The sequence below is a fragment of the Scyliorhinus canicula genome, chromosome 12 (genome assembly GCF_902713615.1).
Source record: "Scyliorhinus canicula chromosome 12, sScyCan1.1, whole genome shotgun sequence".
Lineage (NCBI taxonomy): Eukaryota > Metazoa > Chordata > Chondrichthyes > Carcharhiniformes > Scyliorhinidae > Scyliorhinus > Scyliorhinus canicula.
The window spans coordinates 95,594,549-95,616,801 of record NC_052157.1 but is presented as its reverse complement, the minus strand read 5'-3'; the positions used below and the strand labels follow the sequence as shown (position 1 = coordinate 95,616,801).

At 43.6% G+C, this 22,253-nt stretch overlaps 1 protein-coding gene across 2 annotated transcripts in view; it reads left to right on the top strand.

Moving 5' to 3' along the window:
- The window catches only part of LOC119974539 (tectonic-3-like), a 102,875-nt gene that overhangs the window by 5,256 nt on the left and 75,366 nt on the right, over nucleotides 1–22,253 (top strand). For both annotated transcript variants that reach the window (XM_038813518.1, XM_038813519.1), the window contains exon 3: nucleotides 1,358–1,473. In XM_038813518.1, the coding sequence (XP_038669446.1) occupies nucleotides 1,358–1,473 (116 nt within the window). The remainder of the gene's footprint in view (nucleotides 1–1,357; nucleotides 1,474–22,253) is intronic.

The following is a 22,253-nucleotide window of genomic DNA, read 5'->3' as shown; positions in this document are numbered from 1 at the left end:
GACTAAATCTTTCCATAATTCTCCTAGCCTGATTTCACCCAGGCCCAATAGAGTCACTCTTGCATCTTGTCCCTCCATCTCTTTTTGTCTCGCACTTATGAAATACCCTTTGCAGATCCAAATTCGCTGTATCCGTTGGTGTCTCCTTATTAATACATTCCAGCAGTTCGCCTTCTCTGATATTTGGCATATCTTTTCTTTTACTCATTCCCTGAATGGTTGGGCTTCGGTTTGCTGCCCAGAAATCTATATAACATACTCAGAGGATTCAGTGGCCCCCTCCTGTTCCTATCTGGCAGATTTGAGGGGTGGAATCGCCTCCTGTTCCTGTGTAACCGGCTCGAGAGAGGAGCAGAATGGGTCTCCTCCTGTTCCTGTGTAACCGGCTTGAGAGAGGGGCTGAACGGGCATGCTCTTTTTCCTGTGTAACCGGCTTGAGAGAGGGGCTGAATGGGCTTCCTTCTGTTCCTGTGTAACAGGCTCGTGAGGAACTGAATGGGCTTCCTTCTGTCCCTGTCTAGCAGGCTCATAAGAAACTGAATGGGCCTCCTTCTGTTCCTGTGTAACAGGCTCGTGAGGAACTGAATGAGTCTCCTCCTGTTCCTGTGTAACAGGCTCGTGAGGAACTGAATGGGCCTCCTCCTGTTCCTGTGTAACAGGCTCGTGAGAAATTGAATGGGCCTACTCCTGTTCCTGTGTAACAGGCTCGAGAGGGGCTGAATGGGCCGCCTCCTGTTCCTGTGTAACAGGCTCGAGAGGGGCTGAATGGGCCTCCTCATCCGCCTGTTCCTGTGTAATAGGCTCGAGAAGGGCTGAATGGACCTCCTCCTGTTCCTGTGTAACAGGCTCGTTAGGAACTGAATGGGCCTCCTCCTCATCCTGTTCCTGTGTAACAGGCTCAAGAGGGGCTGAATGGGCCTCCTCGTGTTCCTGTGTAACAGGCTCGAGAGGAGCTGAATGGGCCTCCTCCTGTTCCTGTGTAACAGGCTCGAGAGGGGCTGAATGGGCCTCCTCCTGTTCCCAGATTCCAGGATCCTTCATTCTTGGCATTTTAGTGATGACCTCAGAGCTGGGCTATTTGTGCCAGTGTGCTGTCTAATCTCAGCTCCTCGTTACTAACTAACCCTCTTATGTTGCCCATCCTAAATGGTCACAATCCTGTATGCTTCACACGATGCCAGTGTCTATGTATTTACATTGTGTACCTTGTGTTCCCCAATTATATATTTTCTTTTCTTTTTATGTAATAAATGATCTATTTCAACTTCTCGCAAAAAAAATACTTTTCACTGTACCTTGGTCCATGTGACAATAAACAAATCCAATCCAATCATTGCTCTCTTTTCTCTCACTCCAGGGTTGTCAGCCAGGTTTGCGTTGAGGAATCGGTTATTTTCACCAGCAACACCCCTTTCCAGACTGTTATCAACAAAGGCCATTTGGACACTCTCTTCTGTGTAATTGTCAATGACGGTAAGTAACACAAAATATACTGCTCCAGAGCAACAACAACAGATTGTATTGATATATTAGCTATATCACCAGAACATTTTCCACTGTGTTTCACAAGTGATGTCAAACAAAATGCCAAAATAAAACATGGGACTGAAACCTGGGAATAGATTTCAAGGGATTTTTATGGTGTTGAGAGAGGTAAAGAGAGAGATTCAGTGGCAGCTGGAGATCTGAAATCAAATCTGGAAAAGCTGGGCAGGTCTGGCAGCATCTGTGGAAAGTGAAACCGGGTTACCATTGTGAGTCTCTCTGACTCTTATTCAGAGAGCTAAGGAATTGGCCTTTGTTTTCAGGGGATTGAAGCGCAGGAGTAAAAATGTTTTGCTGTATTCGTACAGAGGGAGCTGCCAGGTCAGCATTGCAATTACAGTAACTGAACAAAATTAGAACTAACGGTAGTTAAATGCGAATATACACGGGTAACAGCAACAACAATTGACTTGTGTCAATTTCTGATGACATCAGCAATAGATTTAAATACAAAGATGCAGAATAATAAAACTCCATAACTTGATCTCATCGAAACTTAAAGAAAATCTTACAGGGCATGACAGGGTAGATATGACAGGATTTTTATTTGTCCCTTCGTTGTCACTGGGTTACAATGCTGGAACTCCCACCGTCAGTGATGGTGGTAGACCTGCACCACAGGGACTGCAACGGTTCAAGAACGAGCTTTAACATCATCTCAGAAGGAATATCAGGAAACCTCAGTAGGCCAAAGCTACAGGTGGTGACAGCGATAATGAAGGTTGCAGCTATGAATATATTTGAACTGAGGATGAAATTTGTTGGACTGGAGGAGATTCCAGAGATTAAGTGTGGCAAGGGACATTGGGGGCTAGGGGGCAGGGGACTGTGGGGGGTAATTCAGCACAAAGATAGGGAATTTTAAAATCGAGGGGTAGATAGACCGGCAGCCTATCGAACGACAATGATGTCCTGTGGTTGCCCACAACACGTCCGTTCCCCAAATGTAACAAAGACTCCTCTATCAGAGATAGGAGTCAGTGCACAGTCACTGATTAAATATAACAGTCACTCAGAGATAGGGGTCAGTGCACAGTCACTGATTAAATATAACAGTCACTCAGAGATAGGGGTCAGTGCACAGTCACTGATTAAATATAACAGTCACTCAGAGATAGGGGTCAGTGCACAGTCACTGATTAAATATAACAGTCACTCAGAGATAGGGGTCAGTGCACAGTCACTGATTAAATATAACAGTCACTCAGAGATAGGGGTCAGTGCACAGTCACTGATTAAATATAACAGTCACTCAGAGATAGGAGTCAGTGCACAGTCACTGATTAAATATAACAGTCACTCAGAGATAGGGGTCAGTGCACAGTCACTGATTAAATATAACAGTCACTCAGAGATAGGGGTCAGTGCACAGTCACTGATTAAATATAACAGTCACTCTCAGAGATAGGAGTCAGTGCACAGTCACTGATTAAATATAACAGTCACTCTCAGAGATAGGGGTCAGTGCACAGTCACTGATTAAATATAACAGTCACTCTCAGAGATAGGAGTCAGTGCACAGTCACTGATTAAATATAACAGTCACTCTCAGAGATAGGAGTCAGTGCACAGTCACTGATTAAATATAACAGTCACTCTCAGAGATAGGGGTCAGTGCACAGTCACTGATTAAATATAACAGTCACTCTCAGAGATAGGGGTCAGTGCACAGTCACTGATTAAATATAACAGTCACTCAGAGATAGGGGTCAGTGCACAGTCACTGATTAAATATAACAGTCACTCAGAGATAGGGGTCAGTGCACAGTCACTGATTAAATATTTTTTTAAAATGTTTTTTTATTGAGTTTTCATATTTTATATATGACAAATTACAAGTTATTAGAGAGAGAGAGAAAAAAAAAGGAAAACACAAAAATTTAACATGAATATTTACAGGTAAGCATCTTCATAACAATAATTGTGGCCGCCCCCTTTAGCCAGCATACATATTTTACATTCCCCAATATGGCCGAGGCACATGTTTATAGGCATTTATTTATAGTTTGGTTTTGGGCCTTGGCTTGCCATCAAACCCCCAGACCGAGCCCGTAGCGCCCCCTCCCCCCGGCTACCTTCCCCCGATTCCCGTCCATTTTCCCCTGGTTCTTGGCCACCCGACTATTCTTCCTCCTGTACATTGGCCACAAACAGGTCCCGGAACAGTTGCATGAATGGCTCCCACGTTCTGTGGAAGCCGTCGTCTGACCCTCGGATGGCGAATTTGATTTTCTCCATTTGGAGAGATTCCGAGAGGTCGGACAGCCAGTCTGCAGCTCTGGGTGGTGCTGCTGACCGCCAGCCAAACAGGATTCTACGGCGGGCAATCAGGGAGGCAAAGGCAAGGGCGTCCGCCCTCCTCCCCAGGAATAGATCTGGCTGGTCTGAAACCCCGAAGACCGCCACTATCGGGCATGGCTCCACCCTCACCCCCACCACTTTGGACATAGCCTCGAAGAAGGCTGTCCAGTACTCCACAAGTCTGGGGCAAGACCAGAACATGTGGGCGTGGTTGGCCGGGCCTCTCTGGCACCGCTCACATTTGTCCTCCACCTCCGGGAAGAACCTACTCATACGGTTTCTTGTTAAGTGGGCTCTATGTACCACTTTTAGTTGCGTCAGGCTGAGCCTTGCGCACGTGGAGGTGGAGTTGACCCTATGCAGTACTTCGCTCCAGAGTCCCCACCCTATCTCCATCCCCAGGTCGTCCTCCCATTTCCTTCTTGTTGCGTCCAGTACGGTGTCGTCCCTATCTACCAGTCGGTCATACATGTCACTACAGTTCCCTTTCTGTAGGATACTTGCGTCCAGTAGGTCTTCCAGTAGTGTCTGTCGTGGCGGTTGTGGGTATGTCCTTGTCTCCTTTCGTAGGAAGTTTTTGAGCTGCAGGTACCGTAGCTCGTTCCCCCCAGCTAGCTGAAATTTCTCTGTCAGTTCGTCCAGTGTTGCGATCCTGTCGTCCGTGTATAGGTCCTTGACTGTCAGTGTCCCCCCGTCCTGCCTCCACCTTTTGAAGGTGGCGTCAGTCAGTGCTGGTGTGAACCTATGGTTGTTGCAGATGGGAGCCTTGTCCGACATTTTGTACAGGCCAAATTGCTGCCGCAGTTGGTTCCAGGATTGGAGGGTGGCCGTCACCACTGGGCTGGTGGAGTGTTTTTTGGGTGGGGATGGGAGTGCTGCCGTGGCGAGGGCCCGGAGGGAGGTTCCCATGCAGGAGGCCTCCTCCGCACGCACCCACTCGGCTTCTGGCTCCTGGATCCATCCCCTTACTCGCTCGGCTGTTGCCGCCCAGTGGTAGAATTGTAGATTCGGGAGGGCTAGCCCCCCCCTGGATTTTGTTTTTTGTATGACCTTCATTGGGATCCTAGCATTTTTACCCCCCCATACGAACGCCATGATATGTTTGTCCAGCGCTTTGAAAAAGGCCTTGGGGATGTAGATCGGAATGGATCTAAACAGGAAAAGGAACCTGGGCAGTACGTTCATTTTGATCGTCTGGACTCTCCCCGCGAGGGAGAGCGGGAGTGTGTTCCATCTTTGCAGGTCCTTTTCAACTTCCTCCGTCAGGCTGGTGAGGTTCCATTTGTGGATCCCTTTCCAGTCATGGGCTATTTGGATCCCCAGGTAGCGGAATTTATTTCGGGCTTGTTTGAACGGCAGGCCCTTTAGTGCTGCCCCCCCCCCCCCCCCCCCCCTTGCGGGTGTACTGGGAAGATCTCACTTTTGCTCATGTTGAGTTTGTAGCCCGAGAAGGCTCCAAACTCTTTCAGGAGCGCTATGATTCCGTCCATGCTGCTTTGTGGGTCCGAGATATAGAGGAGCAGATCATCCGCATAGAGTGAGACTCTGTGCTCTCTACCTCCCCTTCGGATCCCCCTCCAATTTTTTGCTGCCCTGAGCGCGATTGCTAGCGGTTCGATTGCTAGTGCGAACAGCAGCGGGGACAGTGGGCATCCTTGTCTGGTGCCCCTGTGCAGCTGGAAGTATTGGGAGTTGGTATTGTTGGTCCGTACACTCGCCATGGGAGCGTTGTATAGGAGCTTTACCCAAGCGGTGAACCCTGTTCCAAGCCCGAACCGCTCCAGTACCTCTATGAGGTATTTCCATTCGACTCTGTCGAAGGCCTTTTCTGCGTCCAGGGAGACGATCACCTCTTGTGTTCTCTCCCCGGAGGGGGTCATTATCACGTTCAGCAGGCGCCTGATGTTCGCGGTAAGCTGTCTACCTTTGACGAAGCCCGTCTGGTCCTCTGTGACCACCTCAGGTACACAGTCTTCTAGCCTTTTGGCTAGGATTTTGGCCAGTATTTTGGAGTCTGCGTTCAGCAGAGATATGGGTCTGTATGACCCACATTCCGTTGGGTCTTTGTCTTTCTTAGGTATCAGCGAGATTGAGGCCTGTGCTAACGTGGGTGGCAGTGTGCCCCTAGCTAGCGAGTCTGTGAACATCTCCCGCAGGTGCGGGGCCAGCGCTGTCGCGAATTTTTTGTAGAAGTCCGCCGGGAATCCGTCCGGTCCCGGCGCCTTCCCCGTCTGCATGGAGCTAATGCTGTCCATGATCTCTCCCAGTGCTAGTGGTGCTTCCAGATCCCGTTTTCTGCCCTCTCCCACGACTGGTATGTCCAATCCATCAAGAAACCGGTTCATCCCAGCCTTCCCCGTTGGGGGCTCCGAGGTGTATAGCTCTTGGTAGAAGGCCTAAGTTTCGTTAATCCTCTCTGGTTCTGTTTCCCACGTGCCTCTGGTACCTCTGATTTGCGCAATTTCCCTGCTGGCTGCCTGCTTTCTCAGCTGGTGTGCCAACAGGCGGCTGGCTTTGTCTCCGTGTTCGTACAGGGCCCCGCGTGCCTGGCGGAGTTGGTGTACTGCTTTCCTGGTGGAGAGCAGGTCAAAGTTCCTTTGTAATTCTTTTCTCTCCGCCAGGAGCTCTACGGTCGGGGCCTCGGAGTATTTACGGTCTACCTCCAGTATGGAGTCGACCAGCTTCTGCCTAGCCACCCTTTCCTCCCTATCTCTTTGGTCACTGATTAAATATAACAGTCACTCTCAGAGAAAGGGGTCAGTGCACAGTCACTGATTAAATATAACAGTCACTCTCAGAGATAGGAGTCAGTGCACAGTCACTGATTAAATATAACAGTCACTCAGAGATAGGGGTCAGTGCACAGTCACTGATTAAATATAACAGTCACTCAGAGATAGGGGTCAGTGCACAGTCACAGATTAAATATAACAGTCACTCAGAGATAGGGGTCAGTGCACAGTCACTGATTAAATATAACAGTCACTCTTAGAGATAGGAGTCAGTGCACAGTCACTGATTTAAATATAACAGTCACTCAGAGATAGGAGTCAGTGCACAGTCACTGATTAAATATAACAGTCACTCTCAGAGATAGGAGTCAGTGCGCAGTCACTGATTAAATATAACAGTCACTCTCAGAGATAGGGGTCAGTGCACAGTCACTGATTAAATATAACAGTCACTCAGAGATAGGGGTCAGTGCACAGTCACTGATTAAATATAACAGTCACTCTCAGAGATAGGGGTCAGTGCACAGTCACTGATTAAATATAACAGTCACTCTCAGAGATAGGGGTCAGTGCACAGTCACTGATTAAATATAACAGTCACTCTCAGAGATAGGAGTCAGTGCACAGTCACTGATTAAATATAACAGTCACTCTCAGAGATAGGGGTCAGTGCACAGTCACTGATTAAATATAACAGTCACTCTCAGAGATAGGGGTCAGTGCACAGTCACTGATTAAATATAACAGTCACTAAGAGATAGGAGTCAGTGCACAGTCACTGATTAAATATAACAGTCACTCTCAGAGATAGGGGTCAGTGCACAGTCATTGATTAAATATAACAGTCACTCTCAGAGATAGGGGTCAGTGCACAGTCACTGATTAAATATAACAGTCACTCAGAGATAGGAGTCAGTGCACAGTCACTGATTAAATATAACAGTCACTCTCAGAGATAGGAGTCAGTGCACAGTCACTGATTAAATATAACAGTCACTCTCAGAGATAGGGGTCAGTGCACAGTCACTGATTAAATATAACAGTCACTCTCAGAGATAGGAGTCAGTGCACAGTCACTGATTAAATATAACAGTCACTCAGAGATAGGAGTCAGTGCACAGTCACTGATTAAATATAACAGTCACTCTCAGAGATAGGGGTCAGTGCACAGTCACTGATTAAATATAACAGTCACTCAGAGATAGGAGTCAGTGCACAGTCACTGATTAAATATAACAGTCACTCAGAGATAGGAGTCAGTGCACAGTCACTGATTAAATATAACAGTCACTCAGAGATAGGGGTCAGTGCACAGTCACTGATTAAATATAACAGTCACTCTCAGAGATACGAGTCAGTGCACAGTCACTGATTAAATATAACAGTCACTCTCAGAGATAGGGGTCAGTGCACAGTCACTGATTAAATATAACAGTCACTCAGAGATAGGGGTCAGTGCACAGTCACTGATTAAATATAACAGTCACTCAGAGATAGGGGTCAGTGCACAGTCACTGATTAAATATAACAGTCACTAAGAGATAGGAGTCAGTGCACAGTCACTGATTAAATATAACAGTCACTCTCAGAGATAGGGGTCAGTGCACAGTCACTGATTAAATATAACAGTCACTCAGAGATAGGGGTCAGTGCACAGTCACTGATTAAATATAACAGTCACTCAGAGATAGGAGTCAGTGCGCAGTCACTGATTAAATATAACAGTCACTCTCAGAGATAGGAGTCAGTGCACAGTCACTGATTAAATATAACAGTCACTCAGAGATAGGGGTCAGTGCACAGTCACTGATTAAATATAACAGTCACTCTCAGAGATAGGGGTCAGTGCACAGTCACTGATTAAATATAACAGTCACTCAGAGATAGGGGTCAGTGCACAGTCACTGATTAAATATAACAGTCACTCTCAGAGATAGGGGTCAGTGCGCAGTCACTGATTAAATATAACAGTCACTCAGAGATAGGAGTCAGTGCACAGTCACTGATTAAATATAACAGTCACTCTCAGAGATAGGGGTCAGTGCACAGTCACTGATTAAATATAACAGTCACTCTCAGAGATAGGGGTCAGTGCACAGTCACTGATTAAATATAACAGTCACTCAGAGATAGGGGTCAGTGCACAGTCACTGATTAAATATAACAGTCACTCAGAGATAGGGGTCAGTGCACAGTCACTGATTAAATATAACAGTCACTCAGAGATAGGGGTCAGTGCACAGTCACTGATTAAATATAACAGTCACTCTCGGAGATAGGAGTCAGTGCACAGTCACTGATTAAATATAACAGTCACTCAGAGATAGAGGTCAGTGCACAGTCATTGATTAAATATAACAGTCACTCAGAGATAGAGGTCAGTGCACAGTCATTGATTAAATATAACAGTCACTCAGAGATAGGGGTCAGTGCACAGTCACTGATTAAATATAACAGTCACTCAGAGATAGAGGTCAGTGCACAGTCATTGATTAAATATAACAGTCACTCAGAGATAGGGGTCAGTGCACAGTCACTGATTAAATATAACAGTCACTCTCAGAGATAGGGGTCAGTGCACAGTCACTGATTAAATATAACAGTCACTCTCGGAGATAGGAGTCAGTGCACAGTCACTGATTAAATATAACAGTCACTCTCAGAGATAGGGGTCAGTGCACAGTCACTGATTAAATATAACAGTCACTCTCAGAGATAGGGGTCAGTGCACAGTCACTGATTAAATATAACAATCACTCTCAGAGATAGGGGTCAGTGCACAGTCACTGATTAAATATAACAATCACTCTCAGAGATAGGGGTCAGTGCACAGTCACTGATTAAATATAACAGTCACTCTCGGAGATAGGGGTCAGTGCACAGTCACTGATTAAATATAACAGTCACTCTCAGAGATAGGGGTCAGTGCACAGTCACTGATTAAATATAACAGTCACTCTCAGAGATAGGGGTCAGTGCACAGTCACTGATTAAATATAACAGTCACTCTCAGAGATAGGAGTCAGTGCACAGTCACTGATTAAATATAACAGTCACTCTCAGAGATAGGGGTCAGTGCACAGTCACTGATTAAATATAACAGTCACTCAGAGATAGGAGTCAGTGCACAGTCACTGATTAAATATAACAGTCACTCTCAGAGATAGGGGTCAGTGCACAGTCACTGATTAAATATAACAGTCACTCTCAGAGATAGGGGTCAGTGCACAGTCACTGATTAAATATAACAGTCACTCAGAGATAGGAGTCAGTGCACAGTCACTGATTAAATATAACAGTCACTCTCAGAGATAGGAGTCAGTGCACAGTCACTGATTAAATATAACAGTCACTCTCAGAGATAGGGGTCAGTGCACAGTCACTGATTAAATATAACAGTCACTCTCAGAGATAGGAGTCAGTGCACAGTCACTGATTAAATATAACAGTCACTCAGAGATAGGAGTCAGTGCACAGTCACTGATTAAATATAACAGTCACTCTCAGAGATAGGGGTCAGTGCACAGTCACTGATTAAATATAACAGTCACTCTCAGAGATAGGGGTCAGTGCACAGTCACTGATTAAATATAACAGTCACTCAGAGATAGGAGTCAGTGCACAGTCACTGATTAAATATAACAGTCACTCAGAGATAGGAGTCAGTGCACAGTCACTGATTAAATATAACAGTCACTCTCAGAGATAGGGGTCAGTGCACAGTCACTGATTAAATATAACAGTCACTCTCAGAGATAGGGGTCAGTGCACAGTCACTGATTAAATATAACAGTCACTCTCAGAGATAGGAGTCAGTGCACAGTCACTGATTAAATATAACAGTCACTCTCAGAGATAGGGGTCAGTGCACAGTCACTGATTAAATATAACAGTCACTCTCAGAGATAGGAGTCAGTGCACAGTCACTGATTAAATATAACAGTCACTCAGAGATAGGGGTCAGTGCGCAGTCACTGATTAAATATAACAGTCACTCAGAGATAGGAGTCAGTGCACAGTCACTGATTAAATATAACAGTCACTCTCAGAGATAGGGGTCAGTGCACAGTCACTGATTAAATATAACAGTCACTCTCAGAGATAGGGGTCAGTGCACAGTCACTGATTAAATATAACAGTCACTCTCAGAGATAGGGGTCAGTGCACAGTCACTGATTAAATATAACAGTCACTCTCAGAGATAGGGGTCAGTGCACAGTCACTGATTAAATATAACAGTCACTCTCAGAGATAGGAGTCAGTGCACAGTCACTGATTAAATATAACAGTCACTCTCAGAGATAGGAGTCAGTGCACAGTCACTGATTAAATATAACAGTCACTCAGAGATAGGGGTCAGTGCGCAGTCACTGATTAAATATAACAGTCACTCTCAGAGATAGGGGTCAGTGCACAGTCACTGATTAAATATAACAGTCACTCTCAGAGATAGGAGTCAGTGCACAGTCACTGATTAAATATAACAGTCACTCTCAGAGATAGGGGTCAGTGCACAGTCACTGATTAAATATAACAGTCACTCAGAGATAGGGGTCAGTGCGCAGTCACTGATTAAATATAACAGTCACTCAGAGATAGGGGTCAGTGCACAGTCACTGATTAAATATAACAGTCACTCTCAGAGATAGGGGTCAGTGCACAGTCACTGATTAAATATAACAGTCACTCAGAGATAGGGGTCAGTGCGCAGTCACTGATTAAATATAACAGTCACTCTCAGAGATAGGGGTCAGTGCACAGTCACTGATTAAATATAACAGTCACTCTCAGAGATAGGGGTCAGTGCACAGTCACTGATTAAATATAACAGTCACTCAGAGATAGGAGTCAGTGCACAGTCACTGATTAAATATAACAGTCACTCTCAGAGATAGGAGTCAGTGCACAGTCACTGATTAAATATAACAGTCACTCTCAGAGATAGGAGTCAGTGCACAGTCACTGATTAAATATAACAGTCACTCTCAGAGATAGGGGTCAGTGCACAGTCACTGATTAAATATAACAGTCACTCTCAGAGATAGGAGTCAGTGCACAGTCACTGATTAAATATAACAGTCACTCAGAGATAGGGGTCAGTGCGCAGTCACTGATTAAATATAACAGTCACTCAGAGATAGGGGTCAGTGCACAGTCACTGATTAAATATAACAGTCACTCTCAGAGATAGGGGTCAGTGCACAGTCACTGATTAAATATAACAGTCACTCAGATAGGAGTCAGTGCACAGTCACTGATTAAATATAACAGTCACTCTCAGAGATAGGGGTCAGTGCGCAGTCACTGATTAAATATAACAGTCACTCTCAGAGATAGGGGTCAGTGCACAGTCACTGATTAAATATAACAGTCACTCTCAGAGATAGGGGTCAGTGCACAGTCACTGATTAAATATAACAGTCACTCAGAGATAGGGGTCAGTGCAGAGTCACAGATTAAATATAACAGTCACTCAGAGATAGGGGTCAGTGCACAGTCACTGATTAAATATAACAGTCACTCAGATAGGAGTCAGTGCACAGTCACTGATTAAATATAACAGTCACTCAGAGATAGGAGTCAGTGCACAGTCACTGATTAAATATAACAGTCACTCTCAGAGATAGGAGTCAGTGCGCAGTCACTGATTAAATATAACAGTCACTCTCAGAGATAGGGGTCAGTGCACAGTCACTGATTAAATATAACAGTCACTCTCAGAGATAGGGGTCAGTGCACAGTCACTGATTAAATATAACAGTCACTCAGAGATAGGGGTCAGTGCACAGTCACTGATTAAATATAACAGTCACTCAGAGATAGGGGTCAGTGCGCAGTCACTGATTAAATATAACAGTCACTCTCAGAGATAGGGGTCAGTGCACAGTCACTGATTAAATATAACAGTCACTCAGAGATAGGGGTCAGTGCACAGTCACTGATTAAATATAACAGTCACTTCAGAGATAGGGGTCAGTGCACAGTCACTGATTAAATATAACAGTCACTCAGAGATAGGGGTCAGTGCACAGTCACTGATTAAATATAACAGTCACTCAGAGATAGGGGTCAGTGCACAGTCACTGATTAAATATAACAGTCACTCAGAGATAGGGGTCAGTGCACAGTCACTGATTAAATATAACAGTCACTCTCGGAGATAGGAGTCAGTGCACAGTCACTGATTAAATATAACAGTCACTCAGAGATAGAGGTCAGTGCACAGTCATTGATTAAATATAACAGTCACTCAGAGATAGAGGTCAGTGCACAGTCATTGATTAAATATAACAGTCACTCAGAGATAGGGGTCAGTGCACAGTCACTGATTAAATATAACAGTCACTCAGAGATAGAGGTCAGTGCACAGTCACTGATTAAATATAACAGTCACTCAGAGATAGGGGTCAGTGCACAGTCACTGATTAAATATAACAGTCACTCTCAGAGATAGGGGTCAGTGCACAGTCACTGATTAAATATAACAGTCACTCTCGAGATAGGAGTCAGTGCACAGTCACTGATTAAATATAACAGTCACTCTCAGAGATAGGGGTCAGTGCACAGTCACTGATTAAATATAACAGTCACTCTCAGAGATAGGGGTCAGTGCACAGTCACTGATTAAATATAACAGTCACTCTCAGAGATAGGGGTCAGTGCACAGTCACTGATTAAATATAACAATCACTCTCAGAGATAGGGGTCAGTGCACAGTCACTGATTAAATATAACAGTCACTCTCGGAGATAGGGGTCAGTGCACAGTCACTGATTAAATATAACAGTCACTCTCGGAGATAGGGGTCAGTGCGCAGTCACTGATTAAATATAACAGTCACTCTCAGAGATAGGAGTCAGTGCACAGTCACTGATTAAATATAACAGTCACTCTCAGAGATAGGGGTCAGTGCACAGTCACTGATTAAATATAACAGTCACTCTCAGAGATAGGGGTCAGTGCACAGTCACTAATTAAATATAACAGTCACTCTCAGAGATAGGAGTCAGTGCACAGTCACTGATTAAATATAACAGTCACTCTCAGAGATAGGGGTCAGTGCACAGTCACTGATTAAATATAACAGTCACTCTCAGAGATAGGGGTCAGTGCACAGTCACTGATTAAATATAACAGTCACTCTCAGAGATAGGAGTCAGTGCACAGTCACTGATTAAATATAACAGTCACTCAGAGATAGGGGTCAGTGCACAGTCACTGATTAAATATAACAGTCACTCTCAGAGATAGGGGTCAGTGCACAGTCACTGATTAAATATAACAGTCACTCTCAGAGATAGGGGTCAGTGCACAGTCACTGATTAAATATAACAGTCACTCTCAGAGATAGGAGTCAGTGCACAGTCACTGATTAAATATAACAGTCACTCTCAGAGATAGGGGTCAGTGCACAGTCACTGATTAAATATAACAGTCACTCAGAGATAGGAGTCAGTGCACAGTCACTGATTAAATATAACAGTCACTCTCAGAGATAGGGGTCAGTGCACAGTCATTGATTAAATATAACAGTCACTCTCAGAGATAGGGGTCAGTGCACAGTCACTGATTAAATATAACAGTCACTCAGAGATAGGAGTCAGTGCACAGTCACTGATTAAATATAACAGTCACTCAGAGATAGGGGTCAGTGCTCAGTCACTGATTAAATATAACAGTCACTCTCAGAGATAGGGGTCAGTGCACAGTCACTGATTAAATATAACAGTCACTCTCAGAGATAGGAGTCAGTGCACAGTCACTGATTAAATATAACAGTCACTCTCAGAGATAGGGGTCAGTGCACAGTCACTGATTAAATATAACAGTCACTCTCAGAGATAGGAGTCAGTGCACAGTCACTGATTAAATATAACAGTCACTCTCAGAGATAGGGGTCAGTGCACAGTCACTGATTAAATATAACAGTCACTCAGAGATAGGAGTCAGTGCACAGTCACTGATTAAATATAACAGTCACTCAGAGATAGGAGTCAGTGCACAGTCACTGATTAAATATAACAGTCACTCTCAGAGATAGGGGTCAGTGCACAGTCACTGATTAAATATAACAGTCACTCTCAGAGATAGGGGTCAGTGCACAGTCACTGATTAAATATAACAGTCACTCTCAGAGATAGGAGTCAGTGCACAGTCACTGATTAAATATAACAGTCACTCTCAGAGATAGGGGTCAGTGCACAGTCACTGATTAAATATAACAGTCACCCTCAGAGATAGGGGTCAGTGCACAGTCACTGATTAAATATAACAGTCACTCTCAGAGATAGGAGTCAGTGCGCAGTCACTGATTAAATATAACAGTCACTCTCAGAGATAGGAGTCAGTGCAGCAGTCACTGATTAAATATAACAGTCACTCAGAGATAGGAGTCAGTGCACAGTCACTGATTAAATATAACAGTCACTCAGAGATAGGGGTCAGTGCACAGTCACTGATTAAATATAACAGTCACTCTCAGAGATAGGGGTCAGTGCACAGTCACTGATTAAATATAACAGTCACTCTCAGAGATAGGGGTCAGTGCACAGTCACTGATTAAATATAACAGTCACTCTCAGAGATAGGGGTCAGTGCACAGTCACTGATTAAATATAACAGTCACTCTCAGAGATAGGAGTCAGTGCACAGTCACTGATTAAATATAACAGTCACTCTCAGAGATAGGGGTCAGTGCACAGTCACTAATTAAATATAACAGTCACTCTCAGAGATAGGGGTCAGTGCACAGTCACTGATTAAATATAACAGTCACTCTCAGAGATAGGGGTCAGTGCACAGTCACTGATTAAATATAACAGTCACTCAGAGATAGGGGTCAGTGCACAGTCACTGATTAAATATAACAGTCACTCAGAGATAGGGGTCAGTGCGCAGTCACAGATTAAATATAACAGTCACTCAGAGATAGGAGTCAGTGCACAGTCACTGATTAAATATAACAGTCACTCTCAGAGATAGGGGTCAGTGCACAGTCACTGATTAAATATAACAGTCACTCTCAGAGATAGGGGTCAGTGCACAGTCACTGATTAAATATAACAGTCACTCAGAGATAGGAGTCAGTGCACAGTCATTGATTAAATATAACAGTCACTCTCAGAGATAGAGGTCAGTGCACAGTCACTGATAAAATATAACAGTCACTCAGAGATAGGAGTCAGTGCGCAGTCACTAATTAAATATAACAGTCACTCTCAGAGATAGGAGTCAGTGCACAGTCATTGATTAAATATAACAGTCACTCTCAGAGATAGAGGTCAGTGCACAGTCACTGATTAAATATAACAGTCACTCTCAGAGATAGGGGTCAGTGCACAGTCACTGATTAAATATAACAGTCACTCTCAGAGATAGAGGTCAGTGCACAGTCACTGATTAAATATAACTGTCACTCTCAGAGATAGAGGTCAGTGCACAGTCACTGATTAAATATAACAGTCACTCTCAGAGATAGGGGTCAGTGCACAGTCACTGATTAAATATAACAGTCACTCTTAGAGATAGGAGTCAGTGCACAGTCACTGATTAAATATAACAGTCACTCAGAGATAGGAGTCAGTGCGCAGTCACTGATTAAATATAACAGTCACTCAGAGATAGAGGTCAGTGCACAGTCACTGATTAAATATAACAGTCACTCTCAGAGATAGGGGTCAGCGCGCAGTCACTGATTAAATATAACAGTCACTCTCAGAGATAGGGGTCAGTGCACAGTCACTGATTAAATATAACAGTCACTCAGAGATAGGAGTCAGTGCACAGTCACTGATTAAATATAACAGTCACTCAGAGATAGGGGTCAGTGCACAGTCACTGATTAAATATAACAGTCACTCAGAGATAGGGGTCAGTGCACAGTCACTGATTAAATATAACAGTCACTCAGAGATAGGAGTCAGTGCACAGTCACTGATTAAATATAACAGTCACTCTCAGAGATAGGGGTCAGTGCACAGTCACTGATTAAATATAACAGTCACTCTCAGAGATAGGGGTCATTGCACAGTCACTGATTAAATATAACAGTCACTCTCAGAGATAGGGGTCAGTGCACAGTCACTGATTAAATATAACAGTCACTCAGAGATAGGGGTCAGTGCACAGTCACTGATTAAATATAACAGTCACTCTCAGAGATAGGAGTCAGTGCACAGTCACTGATTAAATATAACAGTCACTCAGAGATAGGGGTCAGTGCACAGTCACTGATTAAATATAACAGTCACTCTCAGAGATAGGAGTCAGTGCACAGTCACTGATTAAATATAACAGTCACTCAGAGATAGGAGTCAGTGCACAGTCACTGATTAAATATAACAGTCACTCTCAGAGATAGGGGTCAGTGCACAGTCACTGATTAAATATAACAGTCACTCAGAGATAGGGGTCAGTACACAGTCACTGATTAAATATAACAGTCACTCAGAGATAGGGGTCAGTGCGCAGTCACTGATTAAATATAACAGTCACTCAGAGATAGGAGTCAGTGCACAGTCACTGATTAAATATAACAGTCACTCAGAGATAGGGGTCAGTGCACAGTCACTGATTAAATATAACAGTCACTCTCAGAGATAGGAGTCAGTGCGCAGTCACTGATTAAATATAACAGTCACTCAGAGATAGGAGTCAGTGCACAGTCACTGATTAAATATAACAGTCACTCTCAGAGATAGGGGTCAGTGCACAGTCACTGATTAAATATAACAGTCACTCTCAGAGATAGGAGTCAGTGCGCAGTCACTGATTAAATATAACAGTCACTCAGAGATAGGAGTCAGTGCACAGTCACTGATTAAATATAACAGTCACTCTCAGAGATAGGGGTCAGTGCACAGTCACTGATTAAATATAACAGTCACTCTCAGAGATAGGGGTCAGTGCACAGTCACTGATTAAATATAACAGTCACTCAGAGATAGGGGTCAGTGCACAGTCACTGATTAAATATAACAGCCACTCAGAGATAGGGGTCAGTGCACAGTCACTGATTAAATATAACAGTCACTCAGAGATAGGGGTCAGTGCACAGTCACTGATTAAATATAACAGTCACTCTCAGAGATAGGAGTCAGTGCACAGTCACTGATTAAATATAACAGTCACTCTCAGAGATAGGGGTCAGTGCACAGTCACTGATTAAATATAACAGTCACTCAGAGATAGGAGTCAGTGCACAGTCACTGATTAAATATAACAGTCACTCTCAGAGATAGGGGTCAGTGCACAGTCACTGATTAAATATAACAGTCACTCTCAGAGATAGGGGTCAGTGCACAGTCACTGATTAAATATAACAGTCACTCTCAGAGATAGGGGTCAGTGCACAGTCACTGATTAAATATAACAGTCACTCTCAGAGATAGGGGTCAGTGCACAGTCACTGATTAAATATAACAGTCACTCAGAGATAGGGGTCAGTGCACAGTCACTGATTAAATATAACAGTCACTCTCAGAGATAGGGGTCAGTGCACAGTCACTGATTAAATATAACAGTCACTCTCAGAGATAGGGGTCAGTGCACAGTCACTGATTAAATATAACAGTCACTCTCAGAGATAGGGGTCAGTGCACAGTCACTGATTAAATATAACAGTCACTCTCAGAGATAGGAGTCAGTGCACAGTCACTGATTAAATATAACAGTCACTCAGAGATAGGAGTCAGTGCACAGTCACTGATTAAATATAACAGTCACTCTCAGAGATAGGAGTCAGTGCACAGTCACTGATTAAATATAACAGTCACTCTCAGAGATAGGGGTCAGTGCACAGTCACTGATTAAATATAACAGTCACTCTCAGAGATAGGAGTCAGTGCACAGTCACTGATTAAATATAACAGTCACTCTCAGAGATAGGGGTCAGTGCACAGTCACTGATTAAATATAACAGTCACTCTCAGATAGGGGTCAGTGCACAGTCACTGATTAAATATAACAGTCACTCTCAGAGATAGGGGTCAGTGCACAGTCACTGATTAAATATAACAGTCACTCAGAGATAGGAGTCAGTGCACAGTCACTGATTAAATATAACAGTCACTGATTAAATATAACAGTCACTCTCAGAGATTGGAGTCAGTGCACAGTCACTGATTAAATATAACAGTCACTCTCGGAGATAGGAGTCAGTGCACAGTCACTGATTAAATATAACAGTCACTCTCAGAGATAGGGGTCAGTGCGCAGTCACAGATTAAATATAACAGTCACTCAGAGATAGGAGTCAGTGCACAGTCACTGATTAAATATAACAGTCACTCTCAGAGATAGGGGTCATTGCACAGTCACTGATTAAATATAACAGTCACTCTCAGAGATAGGGGTCAGTGCACAGTCACTGATTAAATATAACAGTCACTCAGAGATAGGGGTCAGTGCACAGTCACTGATTAAATATAACAGTCACTCTCAGAGATAGGAGTCAGTGCGCAGTCACTGATTAAATATAACAGTCACTCAGAGATAGGAGTCAGTGCACAGTCACTGATTAAATATAACAGTCACTCTCAGAGATAGGGGTCAGTGCACAGTCACTGATTAAATATAACAGTCACTCAGAGATAGGGGTCAGTGCACAGTCACTGATTAAATATAACAGTCACTCAGAGATAGGGGTCAGTGCGCAGTCACTGATTAAATATAACAGTCACTCTCAGAGATAGGAGTCAGTGCGCAGTCACTGATTAAATATAACAGTCACTCAGAGATAGGGGTCAGTGCACAGTCACTGATTAAATATAACAGTCACTCTCAGAGATAGGAGTCAGTGCACAGTCACTGATTAAATATAACAGTCACTCTCAGAGATAGGGGTCAGTGCACAGTCACTGATTAAATATAACAGTCACTCTCAGAGATAGGAGTCAGTGCACAGTCACTGATTAAATATAACAGTCACTCTCAGAGATAGGGGTCAGTGCACAGTCACTGATTAAATATAACAGTCACTCTCAGAGATAGGGGTCAGTGCACAGTCACTGATTAAATATAACAGTCACTCAGAGATAGGGGTCAGTGCACAGTCACTGATTAAATATAACAGTCACTCAGAGATAGGGTCAGTGCACAGTCACTGATTAAATATAACAGTCACTCAGAGATAGGGGTCAGTGCACAGTCACTGATTAAATATAACAGTCACTCAGAGATAGGGGTCAGTGCACAGTCACTGATTAAATATAACAGTCACTCTCAGAGATAGGGGTCAGTGCACAGTCACTGATTAAATATAACAGTCACTCTCAGAGATAGGGGTCAGTGCACAGTCACTGATTAAATATAACAGTCACTCTCAGAGATAGGGGTCAGTGCACAGTCACTGATTAAATATAACAGTCACTCAGAGATAGGGGTCAGTGCACAGTCACTGATTAAATATAACAGTCACTCCAGAGATAGGGGTCAGTGCACAGTCACTGATTAAATATAACAGTCACTCAGAGATAGGGGTCAGTGCACAGTCACTGATTAAATATAACAGTCACTCTCAGAGATAGGGGTCAGTGCACAGTCACTGATTAAATATAACAGTCACTCTCAGAGATAGGGGTCAGTGCACAGTCACTGATTAAATATAACAGTCACTCTCAGAGATAGGAGTCAGTGCACAGTCACTGATTAAATATAACAGTCACTCTCAGAGATAGGGGTCAGTGCACAGTCACTGATTAAATATAACAGTCACTCTCAGAGATAGGGGTCAGTGCACAGTCACTGATTAAATATAACAGTCACTCTCAGAGATAGGGGTCAGTGCACAGTCACTGATTAAATATAACAGTCACTCAGAGATAGGGGTCAGTGCACAGGTCACTGATTAAATATAACAGTCCACCTAGAGATAGGGGTCAGTGAGGAGTCAGTGCACAGTCACTGATTAAATATAACAGTCACTCAGAGATAGGAGTCAGTGCACAGTCACTGATTAAATATAACAGTCACTCTCAGAGATAGGGTCAGTGCACAGTCACTTATTAAATATAACAGTCACCTCAGAGATAGGGGTCAGTGCACAGTCACTGATTAAATATAACAGTCACTCTCAGAGATAGGAGTCAGTGCACAGTCACTGATTAAATATAACAGTCACTCTCAGAGATAGGGGTCAGTGCACAGTCACTGATTAAATATAACAGTCACTCCAGAGATAGGAGTCAGTGCACAGTCACTGATTAAATATAACAGTCACTCAGAGATAGGGGTCAGTGCACAGTCACTGATTAAATATAACAGTCACTCAGAGATAGGGGTCAGTGCACAGTCACTGATTAAATATAACAGTCACTCTCAGAGATAGGAGTCAGTGCACAGTCACTGATTAAATATAACAGTCACTCAGAGATAGGGGTCAGTGCACAGTCATTGATTAAATATAACAGTCACTCAGAGATAGGGGTCAGTGCACAGTCACTGATTAAATATAACAGTCACTCTCAGAGATAGGAGTCAGTGCACAGTCACTGATTAAATATAACAGTCACTCAGAGATAGGGGTCAGTGCACAGTCACTGATTAAATATAACAGTCACTCAGAGATAGGAGTCAGTGCACAGTCACTGATTAAATATAACAGTCACTCTCAGAGATAGGGGTCAGTGCACAGTCACTGATTAAATATAACAGTCACTCTCAGAGATAGGGGTCAGTGCACAGTCACTGATTAAATATAACAGTCACTCAGAGATAGGAGTCAGTGCACAGTCACTGATTAAATATAACAGTCACTCTCAGAGATAGGGGTCAGTGCACAGTCACTGATTAAATATAACAGTCACTCTCAGAGATAGGGGTCAGTGCACAGTCACTGATTAAATATAACAGTCACTCAGAGATAGGGGTCAGTGCACAGTCACTGATTAAATATAACAGTCACTCTCAGAGATAGGGGTCAGTGCACAGTCACTGATTAAATATAACAGTCACTCTCAGAGATAGGGGTCAGTGCACAGTCACTGATTAAATATAACAGTCACTCTCAGAGATAGGGGTCAGTGCACAGTCACTGATTAAATATAACAGTCACTCTCAGAGATAGGAGTCAGTGCACAGTCACTGATTAAATATAACAGTCACTCTCAGAGATAGGGGTCAGTGCACAGTCACTGATTAAATATAACAGTCACTCTCAGAGATAGGGGTCAGTGCACAGTCACTGATTAAATATAACAGTCACTCTCAGAGATAGGGGTCAGCGCACAGTCACTGATTAAATATAACAGTCACTCTCAGAGATAGGGGTCAGTGCACAGTCACTGATTAAATATAACAGTCACTCTCAGAGATAGGGGTCAGTGCACAGTCACTGATTAAATATAACAGTCACTCTCAGAGATAGGGGTCAGTGCACAGTCACTGATTAAATATAACAGTCACTCAGAGATAGGGGTCAGTGCACAGTCACTGATTAAATATAACAGTCACTCTCAGAGATAGGAGTCAGTGCACAGTCACTGATTAAATATAACAGTCACTCAGAGATAGGAGTCAGTGCACAGTCACTGATTAAATATAACAGTCACTCTCAGAGATAGGGGTCAGTGCACAGTCACTGATTAAATATAACAGTCACTCTCAGAGATAGGAGTCAGTGCACAGTCACTGATTAAATATAACAGTCACTCTCAGAGATAGGGGTCAGTGCAGCAG